This window comes from Lissotriton vulgaris, chromosome 2_1 (assembly GCF_964263255.1).
Source record: "Lissotriton vulgaris chromosome 2_1, aLisVul1.2, whole genome shotgun sequence".
NCBI classification, from domain to species: domain Eukaryota; kingdom Metazoa; phylum Chordata; class Amphibia; order Caudata; family Salamandridae; genus Lissotriton; species Lissotriton vulgaris.
In genome coordinates, this window is record NC_141687.1 from 330,456,911 (window position 1) to 330,473,718 (window position 16,808).

At 44.3% G+C, this 16,808-nt stretch overlaps 1 protein-coding gene across 2 annotated transcripts in view; it reads right to left on the reverse strand.

Moving 5' to 3' along the window:
- Positions 1 to 4,996: 4,996 nt before the first annotated feature.
- Positions 4,997 to 16,808, reverse strand: part of SPECC1 (sperm antigen with calponin homology and coiled-coil domains 1) — a 1,296,450-nt gene continuing 1,284,638 nt past the window's right edge. For both annotated transcript variants that reach the window (XM_086955068.1, XM_086955069.1), the window contains one exon: positions 4,997 to 6,008. In XM_086955068.1, coding sequence (XP_086811194.1) covers positions 5,919 to 6,008 — 90 coding nt within the window. In that variant the 3' untranslated portion in view covers positions 4,997 to 5,918. The remainder of the gene's footprint in view (positions 6,009 to 16,808) is intronic.

Sequence of the window (16,808 nt, forward strand, 5' to 3'; positions counted from 1 at the left end):
CGCAACTCTAGAAGGTTGATGTGAAGCAACCTTTCCTCTGGAGACCAAAGACCTTTGACCTCCAGATCCCCCAGATGAGCACCCCACCCTAGAGTGGATGCATCCGTTATCACTGTGACCACCGATGGAGGTAGTTGAAAAGGCTTTCCTTGTGACAGATTGCCTTCACGCTCCACCAAGACAGATCCGCTGCAATTTCTCTGGAGATCCTCACTGACTCCCTAAGATCTCTGTTGTGCTGATATCACTGCCTGCGGAGGCACCACTGGGGTGCCCTCATGTGCCTGCGTGCATTGTTGACCAACAGAATGTAAGAAGCCATTAGACCGAGCAGACGAAGGACCTTCAGGACTGGAACACCCACTCCATTGTAGAATTAAGGAATCATTCTTGTACGTCGCGAATCCTTTGAGGAGGAGGGAATGCACGGCATACAGTAGTGTCCAGTACCGCACCTATGAACAGGTTGCGCTGGGAGGGCACCAGGTGAGACTTGGGTACATTTATCGAAAAACCCAACCTGTGCAACAACTGAGTTGTGTCCTGCAGATGATGGAGCACCTTCTCTGGCGACTCCGCTTTGATCAGCCAGTCGTCCAGATACGGGAATACAGGTATCCCCGACCTCCTGAGGTGTGCTGCCACCACTGCCATCACCTTGGTGAAAACTCGAGGCGCAGTAGTAAGTCCAAACGGAAGGACCGCGAACTGGTAGTATTGCGACCCCACCGTAAAACGGAGTTACTTCCTGTGCGACTTCAGGATGGGGATGTGGAAATAAGCATCCTACAAGTCGATCGACACCATCCAGTCTTCTTCCAACAGTGCTTGAAGAACCTGCGCAAGTGTGAGCATCTTGAACTTTTCCTGTTTCAGATACAAGTTCAAGATCCTGAGATCCAGGATTGGTCGAAGTCTGCCATCCATTTTGGGGATCAGGAAATACCGGGAGTAGCACCCCTGACCCCTCTCCTGCTCCGGAACCACTTCTATCGTACCCTTTCTGAACCGTGCCAGGACTTCTTCCTGCAACAGAAGCAGGTGGTCCTCCGAACAATAACATTGGCAAGGAGGGTAATTGGGAGGGAACTTCTGTAAAGGAAGTGCATACCCATTTTCTATGAGATTGAGAACCCAAAGATCTGATGTAACTGATTCCCAATCCCGTAGAAAATGAGTAAGCCGTCCCCCTACCGGACCGGCATGATCCAGAATGGTGGATCTAGGGCTTGTAGGTGGGGGGTGGGTATTAGAGGAGGAAGTAGAGGAGGAGGAGGCCTGACGTCCATGGGTATGACCCCTTTGTCTACCTCTGTATGACTTATACAAAGGGTTCTGTTGTTGTTGCTGTTGTTGGCCTTGTTTGTAGGGACGAAAAGTGGACCTCCCAAATCCCCTGTACTTTCTGGTGGTAGAGCCTCTAGTTTGCAGGCTCAAAGATCTAGCCGTCGCCCGGCTATCTTTGAACCTCTCCAATGCCGCATCTGCTTTCTTTCCAAAGAGGCCAGTGCCGTTAAAAGGCAAATCCATAAGAGTAGCCTGAACGTCTGCCGAAAACTCAGAAGATTTTAGCCAAGCGGCTCTTCTGGTGGCCACTGAAGAACCCATTATCCTAGCCACAGAGTCCGCCGTGTCCATACCACTCTGAATAACCTGGCGGGCTGCTGCCTCAGTGTCAGAGACAACCTCATTAAAGTTCTTTCTATCTTCCTCCGGAAGCTTAGATGACAACTGCTATACCGAATCCATTAAGGCATGCACGTATCTGCCCAGCAGGCAAGTAGCATTTGTAGACTTCAGAGCCATGCTACCTGATGAGAAAATCTGTTTAGCAGTTTGATCCAATTTCTTTGAGTCTTTATCTCCAGGTACCTGGGGAAAAGATCCTGCTGACCTGTTCGAACAAGCAGCTTGCACCATCAGACTCTCCGGCGAAGGATGAGAAGTCAAGAACTCAGGGTCACCAGGTGCCACCCTGTATCGCCTCGCCACTGATCTGGACACCGCAGGAGCAGATAATGGTTTTTTCCAGACTTCCAAAATTGGTTCAGTCAGAGCCTCAGTGAATGGCAGAGTCGGCTCAACAAGTGAAGAAGAAGAATGTAAAACCTCCGTGAGGATATTAGATTTGAACTCCACTGTAGCTAAAGTCAAATTTAGCAGCTCAGCAGCCTTTTTAATTACCACATGGTATGCTGCCACATCCTTAGAGGGTGCATCCGAAACTGCAGGCAACCCCCATTCTAGAGAAAGTTCTAGTTCACTTGCACTATGGAGATCCACAAAAAAATCCTCCTGCTCCTGAAGTTCTCCTTCCTCCACATCAGGGTCCTCATATTCCTTCTCCTCCAGGAGACGCTGGGCTCTACGCCTCGACCACTCCATACGAACCGAAGTCGTCGGATCCGGTAATGACTCCGACTCGAACGAGGAACCGGAACAGTTGGAGGATGAGAAGCCGGAACCGGCGTCGAACCCCGATCCAAATCACGAGGTCGCTCCGGAGCCGGCAAAGCCGTGTGCGGAGTCGAGGACCTCGGCGGCGCCGTACCGAGCCAAGGTGGATATGGCGTCGGCATAAGCGGCAGAAAAGGTGTCGGAGCATAAGCTTGAGGGACACCCAAGTTAAACGATAATGGACCCATGGGTGCTCCAGTGGGGTACATTGCCCTCGCATATAAGCCAAACATGGCATTAAGGAAATGTGAAGGGTCCTGACCAGGACCAGGAAAGGGAGGGTACAAACCCAATGGCTGCTCCGAAGGAGGCTGCTCCGGATTCGGCTCCTCTTGACTCTCTGGGTTATCCACCGGAGTCGGTGCCCGAGGAATCTCCAAATCTTCTTCATGCTCCGAAGACTGACACGAATCCGGATTCGGTTCCAGCTCCGGATCCGGAGAATTCTCTCGAGATCGTATAGGCGAGGCACCACCTTCAGGCTCACAAACAGGAGAAGGAGACACAAAATCCTTTTTATGTCTTCGAGAAGAAGACTTCCTCTTCAAGTCCGATGACCCAGAATGATGCCTTGAACTATGCTTTTTCCTCTTGTGTTTTTTCTTTGAGGAACCCGAAGCATGTCCCTAAGCCGACCTCGATGCCGACTCCGACCTGGCCTCGACCGCGACTTCGATCTAGACTTCTGCTTCGATCTCGAGCGCCTAGACCTTGACCTCAATGTTCTCTTGGCTTCTTTACCTTTCACCTTCGCCAGCAGAAGTTTTGCCCCTTGTTCTCGCAGAGCCTTAGGGTTCATCTTAAAGCAGGATCGACAGCCTTTGACATCATGGTCTGAACCCAGACACCACAAACAATCATCATAAGGATCTGTCATAGACATCATCCGGGCACACAAGCCGCACTGCTTAAACCCTGTCTTCTTCGACGACATCTTCGACGAAGAACAGAAACACAGTAACAGACAAATAGTAACAAAGTCACTATCTGAATCACAGAAGATCCCAGAAACCGTTAGCGTCGACGACGCGGAAAAAAGGGAACTGATGTCATCACGCCGACGTAGGCCTATTATGGGGTCAGTGACGTCAGACGGAGTCGCGCGCGATGCTGTGCTCCTATGACGTCATCCACGCCGGCGTGCTACAAAGAATTTTCCGAACGTTGCTGACGCAAGGGGGGATATTCACAAGGTGATGAATCCACTGGCAGATGTATCTATCAGAAATCCCAAACAAGCGAAAGACCAAAATATTGACCTATGTATACCACCGCCTCTGCGCAGCCAGTAAGGGCATTATACCCACAATTTCTGGATGAGCCACAGACTCTGGGGCACTACAGACCTTATTCACCAGTAACATATGATGTTAGCTTATCAATAAACTATACATTACAACACAAAGAGACAAAAATGCCACCTAAAACACTACATTGGGGAAATTGAACTCGCTCCGTGTAGAACCAATGAGCCAAGAAGATTGGAAGTACTGCTGTAAGCTGAAGGATATGCTAAGATCCAATTGTAACTTATGGATCATACACTTTAAATACCTACAGTAAGTGTAGTTTAGACCTGCAGGCTGCACAGGTTCGGCCTCCACTCAGACGCAAGATGTGCACACTGTGGGGTCTCTGTTGTGGACTTCCTTCACCTGGCCTGGGCATGTGTTGGACAAGGTGCGAGCAGTGTTGGACATGGTGATAGAACAGGTGGAATGCACCCCTGGACTATGCCTAGTGCTTAATTTGTAAATTAATAAGTGTCAGGGCCCTCGTCAGTAGGCCACAGCAGCATCGACCACCCATTGTGCCTGCCAGCACGGCCAATGACAGTACCACCACAATTACTAACCATCACACACATAATAGTGGGACATTTTAGACGATTGCAGACCCCTCAAACCTATAAGAATAGCTTGGACAGCAGGTAGGAGCCATTTTCAAAGAATATTGAATTAAGAAACAAATGTTGTGCTGATCTCTAAATTAGATAAACAGTGCCACAAGGTGGGATATTGGCATAAGTGCCGGTGTTGAGATCTAAGTGCAGGTGTTCAACACCATAAACCACTGGCTCAAATTAGGCACTGTGCCTACTTGGTCTTGCCAAGCCCCTGCAGCCAGTCAACCATAAATTAGCAGTGGTAGCTCTGCTGTTAGCAGAAAGGATAGTGGCGATCCACTGGGGTAAGAGAGCAGTCCCGAAGGTGTCTCGTTGGTTGCAGGACATGGCGCACTGTAGAGACCAACTAGAATTTCATGCCGAGGAGCTCCCGCTGCCCTAGAGGCCAAAAGACATTTGTAGCCCATTCACTGCATACCTTCTGCCGTGGCCGGATGTCTCTTAATGACCACTCACATACACAATTAAGGAAAGATGACACAATTGTCAATTGTCTGATTCATTGTCAATGGCACGGTACAGTTTCAATGATATGTAATGTCAATACTGATACATGATGACAGTTACTGCACCCTTTATGTATGTTTGAAAACTTAATAAAAGGAGTTTAAAAAAAAGTCGACAGCAGAAAGATTTTACTGGCATGGCTTTATTAGTTACAATAAAAAATCTGTTTTCCCTTCCTTTGTGCTGAGAATGACTAATGATCTGGCACAGGCTGCAAAGCCTTCAACAGGTTAAGGCTGCTGGTCCTTAGTGTGGATTAATCTATCTGTGTGTGGCTGTGTGTGTTTGTGTGTGCGTGTAGGGTTGGTCATGGGTTGTGAAACACCTTTGTATTAGACAGATATTTATGATGTCTTCTGTCAGAGACCGTATGTTAAACACATGAAGACAGATGGCGAGCTATAAAGAAAGATGGCCAGATGGACTGAAGCAGGTAGGGATGCCATGTTTGATGATTTTAGGACTATACAATGGGATCGAGCAGTTCTGGTGAAATAATAAAAAACAGACCAAAGGTTTGTAAGCTTAACCATAACCCCGAGATGGCACTTCAGCACATTAAAGGAAAGTGACCTGCCATGCTTTTGTTACGACATTAAGTGATTTTGTTTAGTGTTTTTGATAATTTCTCCCAAAATGAACATACATAAGTCATGGGGATGACATCAACTCCGTGCATTATGTGTTTTCACAGCATCGCACTTCCAGGAATCAATATCAACATGTTAAATAATTCCAAAGGCATCAAACACAGCAAGTGGGTGTCTCTTCGAGGTCCATGCTGCTCAGCAGTGCAGAAGACGGCCCAATCAGACCATTTAGACAACAGGCCTCTCCCTCTGTATCTGAATGGCCAAGATGGAGGGATGGTCTCCTGGTGGGGTACCTTGTGCCGCCAGTCTCTGAGATGCTGGTATGAGAGGCGGGCAGCGGCCCGTGCTCCCTTCATACATCAATGGAGGTGAAATGACGCCGAATATAAAGTGACTGCGTGCTTCCTTGGCCGCTTGATTAACCCTCTGTGTCCTTCTCCCTCTCTGGAGGCCCCTCATGTCTCGAAGTACTTGTAGATCTGGGCCATGTACTGCATGACGCTTTGCCAGTCCGGGCGGTCTGTGAAGAGCAGCTGGTTCAGCTCCTAAGGGGAGAAAAAGAGAGAGGAAATGTTAGCATAGGTGAGGCAGGCATGGCGCTGCTGGGGCTCAGATGGAAGGAGGGCGCTCCGCCCTCACCGTGACTTCCACAATATCACACCTCGTAGATGGAGAAAGGATGGCCCACAACATTCCAATTGAAATATAAAGATCCTAAGTTTATATTTTCTTTTCTCATGAACAGAAATAATTCTTAGGAGTCCAGAGAATTTGTTGGTTCCATTGTTCTTGAACAAGTAGATTTGCGTCGTGGCATGGTCGTACAAGCTCTGGTCTGAGAGGAGGCTTATCAAGGACTCTTTTCGGCACTGTGCCTGTAACTACATTTCACAAGTGTGTATGGACTTATCATAAGGCGTTGAAGGACTCAATAATAGACTTACTATTTATCTAGGACCTACGACTTGGAGTTCTTTATACCTGAAAAGGCTCGCAATATGGAATTTGATGCATAGGGATAGTTGCACCAAAAGGCCAGGGATGCCTTACAACACAAGATTTTTGAATTGCCTTGATTAACACGAAACACGTGTCGGCTGATGTTTGCTGAATTACACAAAAAATAAATCAACAATGGAGCCAACAAATTCTCTGGACTCCTAAGAATTATTCTTTTTATTCCAATGGGAATTTAGTGGACGACTAAATCCACATTGAGATCATACTTAGAACTAATTTGTCTTTTGGTTTACTTAAAAGAGAGTGCTGTATAAAAGGTTCTAATATTTGTAAGGACTGGGAGCCTGTGCCTGCTGTTCTCTATGCAATAGCCTGCAGAAACCTAAGTTTTCATGTTGGTTTGGCCGTCGTAAGACAGCTGGCCAAACTGTCATGCGCACTTGCAGTGCCCACCACTCCTTCTCCTTGCTGTTGTCAGAGGATGGCCCAGCACTCAAGACTCGGCTCCGGTTCCTGCTCCGTCATGAAAAATAAAATGATAAAACTGCTTCATTATCACTATATTTGACACGTTTGTATCTGCTGGCTGAAGCAGTGGGGCGATGCTCTTCTGCCATAACGTAGGAGCTGCCGCTAATCAGTGTACCTAGGCTAGTTTGAGCAAGTCCAACAGAGCCTTCAAACTTTTATAGCTAGCAAAGTGCCTTTCCAGGAGATGCTTTTTGAAGTGGGTCTAGACGGAGAAGGTGAGGTTTACTGTGATGGCCTGACTCCGGGATGAAGAAGTTGTCCAATGTGATGGCTCAATTGAGGAGGAAGAAGATATAGTCCAGTGTGATGGCCTGACTGAGAAGTGAAGTTGTGGTCAATAACGATGACCAGATTAAGGGATGAAGTACAAATAAGGAGAATGAATTTGATACTGATATGTGCAATGGAAGATGATGCGCTTTACATAGAAGCACTGGACTCTAGAGTGCGCACACATTGCCTCAGAGAAGCCCTTGGGTTTGATAACCAGCGCCAAAGTTCAGTATTTAAGTTCAGCTCTTGCCTATGGCCTGGGTTGTCCTTAATATATCGACCAAAACATAGCTGTCAAATAGCAACATGTCATGAATGGCTCCTTCAGCCAGACCTAGCTATTTATTCAACAGCGCTTTGAATGATCACTAATAGACGTGCTTATAATGGCAAAAGGAACACCACAAATCCCAGCATGTGAAATATCGCATGGCACGTTGGCTTTGGCCACCATGTTGGAATGCTAATTTCTGTTCCGTTGTTAACATGTAGGGTTTCAGTTTAGAGAATGCCCTGATCACCAGGGAAAGATAAAAAACAAAGACTGAGGAAAGAAGTAGAACCTGGGCTACTGCTCGCCATCTACACACTTCGGTATTACAGGCCATCTACTTCAAGCTGGAAATATCCTACGTTCACTCAACGGGGACATTCTTGGAGGGGTCACGTATGTACCACGTTGACCCACTCTGCACTGTGCAGCAGGCCTGCTTTCCTAAATCGCCCTTGGTTTGGATTCCACTCGTCTTTTTTCTTAAAATTAATTAGATCTCGCAGTGGCATTTTCTATTACTTGTCACATACAGTTTCAGGCGTTTTTTTTTCTTTCCTAGGGTTCCATAGAAAATCAAATTTAAGTAACTTTGTCTATGCGAGCATGTCTAGTTTTATATTTCCTGTAGACTAATGTTAAGCTTTAAATGCTAGCAGTCTTTTGCAGATTTTCACAAAACATTATGTGAACCTGCTTGTGCTGTCCTAAACCCCTTTTTTCATTTAAAATGGACCAAGAATGCTTTTTTCAAACCATAATTTGAAATACACACATTTTCAAAACAGAAAAATCAAAAGTTTAGTGGCGGCTGGTGGCTTTTGAAAGCAGTGGGGAGTAAAAATCATCTTTGACTTCACCGAGTGAGCAAAGCGAGCGATATCAAGTACCCCAAGGGGGTTTCAGGCTAAAAGGACATTGTCTTTAGGTTCACTACACAGGCAAATGTATGGAGGTGGACTTTACATAAGCGTAATCCCAAAACTTAACTCGGAAGGGATGGGAAGGCAAACCGTAATTACGGCATTAAAGAACTTGAGTAAATGATGGAAACATTCAGCATTGTATCATTATTTACCCAGTTACAATATGCACACAATAGTGTCTTTTACTTGCACATTAATTGCATAAGAGCTTGGCACTGAGCGCTAATTTGGTACTGCGAGTGGAGGCGCTTTACTTGCCTGCAGTGTGACCTCAAAGAAGCATTAGAAGGGAGGCAAGCAAAGCCTGCACAGACATTCTGTCACCAGGGCCGCACTGGGATCCCAAAGCAGCCCCGGCAATTTTGTCGGACTGCTTTTGTTACTGGGGGCAGATATGGCAGGACTGCTGCAAAACCAGCCCCAAGTGACAAAACCAGCCCCACCATTCCAGCCTCCAGGGGAAACGCCTAATGCCTGCTGCAGTCAGTCCAGCCCAGAGTGTCACCCACTGCAAAGAAACCTATACATTTAGTATTGTATAAGGGGCTTTGTTTTCCAACCATCCGTGATAGCTCTAATTGTGAAATAACACAGCATATTATAACAGCCATACACATTTCCAGCAGCAACGCATGTCCACTTTTTTCACTGAGCTCTTTGATATGACCTATTTAATTGTGAACTTCCACACTTGATTATTCCTAACTCAGATAATGAATATATGAGATATAGGGATACAATTATGAGACAGCAATGATACCTGACGTGATAAAAAAATGCTATTTGAACTCTCTTCCATTATTTTTATTTTCTTTGAAGGAGTAACAGTGTTTAAAGTCTGAAATACAGTGCCTCATTTTGAAGACAATTGTATTGTATATAAGGAACATTTGTCAACTTGGAAAACAACTGCCAAATTACAGTTATTCTTTTTTTGGAAGTTTTTATGTAGCGCAACTCGACCTAAAGGTTTTGGAGCGCTTAAAGTGAGCACCAGTTACATTAGACAAGGTCATATTTATTATTATTTTTTAGGTACAGGGATATTAACTGATTTACCCGGAATCACAGAATGGTGAGCCAACGCAAAAACTCAAACCTAGTTTCCCAGCTTCAAAGTCAGCTGCTCTGAACAGGATGCCACATCGTCTTATTGTGTTACATGCTTCAATGATGATTGTCTCCAAAGTACTAGGCTTCATAAAATGCACCATAGCTCATTATAATTTCCAATGAAATCTTTGCCCTTTAAGCGTGATGGCCATTGTAAGCTGCCAGCACGGACCTCAACAGTCATCCCGCACACTACCAGTAAGGAAGCCCGTGTAGAACCCTGAAGTGCGCATGTCAGGCAGGCCGAGTCCAGAGACCGGTCGGATTGTCATGCGCACTTTAACTACACAATGCTACAGCTTTCCATGGCAACAGCCACGCTCCCTCCCTTCGTGATGGCATTTAAAAATATAATTTCAGCCCAGCTCTGTCGTGTTATGAATAGCCCCAAACATGTGTTTTATATATGCCCAGGTGGGTAGCGGATTAAAGCAGTGGGTCAACACCCATGCGCCCCCTATGCAGGAACCGCCTCTGCAAAAGTTAGTAAAAAAATGTGCAGAGGTAATTAAAACAAGCGTGTCTCATTCCCTTTGAATTAAAACCCCTGAAAGTATGAAGCGAGGAGTGTTTGGAAGATATTAATAATTTTCTTTTCAGAACTGCTGAAGTTGCATCATGGACTATGAGGCGGCCTCTGTCTGGAGCCTGCTCCTTGCATATCAACAATAATGTCTCCGTTGTCTCCGTATGGTTCTTCTGAGGTCCAGTATCAATTCCATATGGTTATTCACCCAGTACTACCGTAATGTGTTTAATTCTGCTTATAGCCTGCACAGTGGACACTCGAAACATAATGATCTGAAACTGTGTTTAGTTGTGTTCTTGGGTACATAACCAAAGATGATTTATAAAGAATTATGGCCATGGCTGCGCTTCAGGGTGCTAATGTGGCATATGGGAATGTCACGTGGCGTAAATTGGGAGACTGGTGGTCGCTCTTCACTTATGTCACCTATAGTTTAGAAGGTCCTGCCCCAAAACATGCATCTCTTTGCTTTTGCAACATGGCACAACTAATGTAAATTAGTATAATTATATTAGTATATTTTATTGAGGTTTTTGCCTATTTATGATGTTTTATATGCACAGGTTCCTTTATTATATTCCGCATGTGTATTGTGGTTATAGTTAACCCTTCTGAAAGATGGGTTTTTCCATTTTGATGTCATCGGTTTGTTTTGACACAAGTTTCTTGTACACGTGTAATCCTTCCAACTAATTGCCGGCTACATTGTGAAGTAAATAATGGCATTTCTAACATATACTGTACAGCAGTATAAAATCTCAAGTTTTAGCCTGACGCATGTACAAAGAAGGACATTGTTAGGCTGAGCTAAGGTTCATGGACCCTAAACTGCAGTGATTGTGAGAACAGGGCTCTGACCAGATTGTGTAGGATGAGAAAGACACTGTCTTCTTTGGCCTACATCCCTCAAAGGAAGAATACAACATCAGCTTTATGAGGCTAATGCTCCACCATGCTGAGAATATATTTTTATGAAGTTTTCTTTCATTCGCCTGCATTGTTCCCTACTTATCCTTATAAAAGAAATTAATTTGCTATACACAACAAAAATGTATCAAACATATAAATGGTAAAACCAGTGTTTTTGGCTTCGCAGAACCCTTTTTGGGGTGGGGGGGTGTAAACACATCTCTAACATGACTGCTTTAGTCTCAGTACTGCCATAAGAGGGGCCACTGAGGCACTGGTCTGCTCCCTCCACTGCGTAAGCCCACGAGGAGTCCTATAGGAATCTACTGACGCCTTCCAAAGAGTCATTTCACATGCAGCACAGGGACAAGAACGGCAGATCTTTGAGTTGGTTCAGGGAAAGGTTTTGGGAGACTTTCTATAAGAGATGATAGAATGCGAGACTCAGATGTGGATGGCCCAATCACTCTAGAGCTTGGGGGCTTCTGTGGAGAAATGGTGATCTGCCCTTATTAATTAGATTTGAAAGGAGGAGGAGGACAAAATAATGCACTTGGTAAAGTCTAAAGGGAGTATTTGGGGTGTTTGTTCTTCAGAGGTATGGAGGCAGTTCTCACCAAGCACGTGTGAGGTTTGTGTTTTGAATTAAAATATGGCCATCACTGGGAACTCGTGAAGAATTTGAAGAAAGGAAGTGACTGGGTTTATTTTGTTATGGACATTGATGTGCCTAGAAGCCACATTTTGAACTCTAAACACTATCCCTGATCAAAATATATATAACAAAAATACAACATAAGTGTAATCTAGTTTGTAGCTAACAAGTATCCATCACAGGAAGCTCAAAGCAGGACATGGGAATCATCCTCCCAGTTGTCGTTAATTAATAGAAAGATCACTGGATGACCGAAGCAATATGATAGGGCACTCTGTGGCCACAGTGATGTTAGATGACTATAGTTATACATAGGTTATGACAGCAATGGGGTGGTTAAACAAGGAGCGGGGCAGGTTAGTGTTGAAAACTGAAACAAAGCATGGGACCACCGCATCTCACCATTTACTCATAGAAGAAGACTATGTTCTTTGCAATGAGCTACAACTGATTGTAAGAGCAGAAGACCTTGATGAAGAACTAGGATTCCTCAATGTAGGAGGCAAAGGTGCGGAGATGAGGCTACTGAGCAGGTTCTTGAATAATGCAGGGCATGTACATGTGGAGGGGATGGGCATAAGGCAAGGGCTTCCTGAAACTACACATGTGATGGTGAAGACCAGGAGAAACACATATATTCTGATTCACTTTACCTGGAAAGAGCAGAACCAGTTAAGAGCAAGGACACTAATGCCGGTGCCATTCTGCCATCCTTGACGCAGGCTACTTTGAAAGACATTGAAGCAGAAAGGCAGAGGAGGACGAATTATAACCTTAAATTAGTGTCAACTTGTTTAAGGATTTGGTCCCAAGGTGCAACAGCAGATCCTGTGCTATTTCTGAGATTAAAACCTCTCTGGAAGTGGTCTAAGAGGGGATACATTTTGAAGAGATGTAGCCGAGAGATAGCAATGTATTTTAGGATTTTGAGATCAGATCAGATGGTAGTTGAACTCAGCTTGGCATTCAATACGGTGAGGGGGAGTTCCACACCTGTGGACCAAATTGGAACAAATTACCACACGTTGTTAAAGCTCTTTGCACCTAAAGAAAGCCATGGGTGAAAGAATTGAAACGTTTTTGATACACTAGTGTTGTATTTAAGTTATTTTTTTAGACATACCCTCTTACAGATTTAGGTAGAGTCTGAAAGGAAAGAGGCAAAACCTTCAGTTTAGGTATTTGTTTGGTGACAATAACATTTTAGTGAATCTGTGGAATGTTGATATGGTCATGATTGTAAATCTGGAGAGCCAGTTTAGCGGCCATTGTTTAGCCCATAATTGTGCAGGGCATGTGTGGCACCTTGCCCTGTGTTTCTTCAGTGTCTCTACGGTGTGTCAGGTGGGCCGTGATGTCAGTCTCGGTATCATGTCCTACTGTTCTTTTGAGAGCTGGTTCTATCTTTGATAGTTGAAGACATATTGAGTCAAGGGCTGAGTTGATTTGACATCTATTCTCCTAGTGGCGTGTCTGGGAGACAACTCACCTCTATGTATACTTCTGTAAGTATATCGCTGTGTTTTATACAGGCCCTTGTTACGTCACGTCTAGACTACATTAACATCTTGTACCTAGGGGTGACCCAAAAAATCTGTACATCCTGCAGAAGGTTCAGAATGCTGCAGCCCGCCTAATTTTGAACATTCTGAGACGGGCTTCGGTAGGAGAGGCGTTGAGGAAATTACATTGGCTCCCCATAGAGGCCAGAGTCACCTTTAAGGCCTTGTGTTTCACCAACAGGATCTTCAATAAGAAAGGTAATGGCTTCTTGCACCCCCTTCCTACCGCCTATAGACCTGCACGTTGCCTAAGGTCCTTGGGCGCGGCAAAGTTGATTGTGCCTAAGGTTCGGAATGTACGGGCTGGTGGGAGTTCCTTCGGCTTCCTTGCATTGAAAGCCTGGAATGACCTCCCTGCTGACCTAAGGATGTGCCCATTGGAGACTTTGTTTCGGAAAAAGCTTAAGACGTGGCTATTTTGCATTCCCCCTGATGGCCGGAAATAGGTCCTATGTTGCTGTTCCATAGGGGGTTCTGACTACAGGGTGAGTGGGTGGTCTCTGGCCTAGCGGCTGGGTACTAATTGGTGTTCTAGCGCGGGGACACTCCGTTTGAGTAACCAGGTGCTCTACAAGCTGTATAATGATAATAATAATAATAATAATAATAATAATAATAATAATAATATAGCCGGGTCTGAACTGGGGTAGCGAAGTGAGCTAAAGAACGATGGTGGATTCAACCCAGATCTGTGACGGGGGTGAGTGTCTGAAAAGTTTCAGCGCTTTGTCCATCATCTCCTTGTGTAGACGTCTTTTATATACAGCCTTCTACACAAGGATATTAAGAACACAAAACATTCAAATTAATTTTCCTTGGTTTTCTCAACTTTAAGTTTAATTCTCTAATCAGAGCATGAATCATTTATTTCTCCTTCCACAGAATGTAATTAGGTAATTTCTATGACAATTCAATCAACCTCAATTATTAACACTTTGTTGAGAATCCGTTTTTAATTCCTGATTTTTTAATATAAGTCAGTAGAGAACCTTTCGTTTTAAATTGGTTCATTCAGTCAAATGTATCACAATCAACATCCTTCCTCTTGCTCTCTTAAATACATGCAGCGGTCTCTCTCTTGTTCCTAATTCTCAATTTCAGGAAAAAGAATTGGGAACAAGAGTGAGGAAAATTAATTTGAATGTAGAGATCGTTTTGTGTTCTTAATATCACTGTTTGTCATAAAGAATGTGGAGAGAATAGTCAATACCACCGAAACGCTGCGTCGACAATTTTTCTTTTACTAAGAATCTGAATAAAATGTGAGATTGTAAATTCGAGTCCCTTTTTTATTGATTTTTTTAAACTATTGATATATTTTAATACTGTGTTATTGAATGATGAGATGGGAGTGTATTAAATTGTATACTGATGTTTATATTTGTGTGGAAAATATACCCTAGAGAATTTGATATATGAAGAAACTATTTTCTTTTTCCTCTTCTAACGTACTATGATTTTGTATTGTATTGTATTGTAATCACTTCCGGCCTCCATATCATCCGTCACTTCCTCCTCAGCTAATGCCTTCCCGTGCTTTCAACCAGTTACCCAGGAGCAAATAAAAAACACACTTCTGACCATCAAATCAGGCTCACCCCTAGACCCGTGCCCTCTATCTGTCCTCAGACCAGTCCTAGACGTTATCATACCGGCACTCACACAGGTCTGCAATCTGATATTGCAGTCAGGCCACTACCCTAATCCGCTCAAAAACACTCTGCTAAAGCCTCTGTTAAAAAAACCCTCGCTCGACAAAAATGAGCTAAAAAACTACCGACCAATTGCCAGTCTACCTTTCATTGCAAAGACAATTGAAAAGATCATGAACACCCAGATCTCTGAGTTTATTGAAGTACACCAGCTCCTTGACAACACGCAGTTTGGGTTCCGAAAATATCACGGGACCGAGACAGCCCTGATCAAAGCCGCTGACGATATCAGGGTTATTAGGGACCAAGGTGGCACCGCCATACTGGTTCTGCTAGACCTATCAGCGGCTTTCGACACGGTCGACCACAACATCTTGGTCGACCGTGTCCAAGGATTTGGCATCTGTCATACGGCCAAAAACCTAATAGCCTCTTTCCTCGCCAATAGAACGCAGGCGGTCATCCTAGGACCCTTTCAATCAGCACAACTCTCCGCCCCCTGTGGTGTTCCTCAAGGCTCATCCCTTAGTCCGACACTCTTTAACATCTATGTGTCGGACCTAGCTAAGACCATCAAAGCACATGGGATGAGCCTTACCTCGTACGCCGACGACACCCAACTAGTGTTGGCGATCAAAGGTGACGGAGAGCAAGTAGCTGAAAAATTCAAGAAAGGGCTCCTAGATATAGGAGATTGGATGGCGACAAACTGCCTAAAGCTAAACTCAGAAAAAACTGAGGTACTCATTTTCGGTCCATTATCCCCAGCCTGGTCCACCAGTTGGTGGCCAGAGACCTTCGGTATTCCTCCTACACCGACCTCGAAGGTCAGGAATTTGGGGGTTATTTTCGATGATGGACTGAACTTCATGGATCACGCCAACAAGACAGCATCCACAGCGCACCTAAAACTAAAAATGATTCGCAAAATACGTCCTTTTCTTCCCGAATCTGCGATTAAGACACTGGTTTCTGCTCTTGTCCTCTCATCCTTGGATTATTGTAATGGTCTATTTCTCAATGCGCAAACCCGAGTTACCACAAAACTTCAAACTATACAAAATGCAGCAGCCCGTCTCATTACTGGCAAAACAAAGTTCGAACCCATTGCCAAAAACATAAAAGACCTCCATTGGCTGACTGTACAAAAAAGAATCCACTTCAAAGCCCTCTGTATAGTCTTCAAATCAGTCAATAATCAAGGACCACATTTTTTAAGAGACAAGCTCCAACTCTACAAACCTACAAGAGCTTTACGTTCAGCCACCCTTAACCAACTGCATGTCCCACGCACCAAAACAGTGTCCTGGGGTGACCGTCGCTTTTTGGTGGCGGCCCCCAGACTCTGGAACACCTTGCCTCTTAACATCAGACGAAGTGCTACGCTGTTCCAGTTCCGCAAACTCCTGAAAACCTGGCTTTTCTCTCAGTAACCCATTCTCAACCGTAAACCTGTTTACTCTCTCATTCCTCACTTTCTTCAATAATGGTTTTAGCGCCTTGACGCCCAAGGGTATAAGTAGCGCTTTATAAGTGTTAAAAATAAATAAATAAATAAATTGTATTACAAAAAGTTTCAATTGAAAAAATGTGTAATAAATCTGACTTTTTTACATAAATACAGGTATCAGTGTTCAGTGGTAATTTTTAAATAACATTGAGTGATATCGATTTTTCTTTCATTTAGTAGCCACTTTGAATGGTGGATAAAAGTTAGTGAATGTTTGCTGGGAAAAGCAAGACTTTTTCCATTAGTGATTATACTTTGTAACCCTGTCCATTTTTGCACATACCAGGGTACCTCTCCCAATTTTGTCGAGTTTTATTTCCTATCACATTTGATATCTAAAAAAACTAAATATATGTAAAGTCCATGACTTAATTAGCTTATCTCATTACAAAGGCTACTCAATTTCTGTACCATGTCTGGACAGTCAGCTGATTGGGTTCGGTCTAGGACAAGG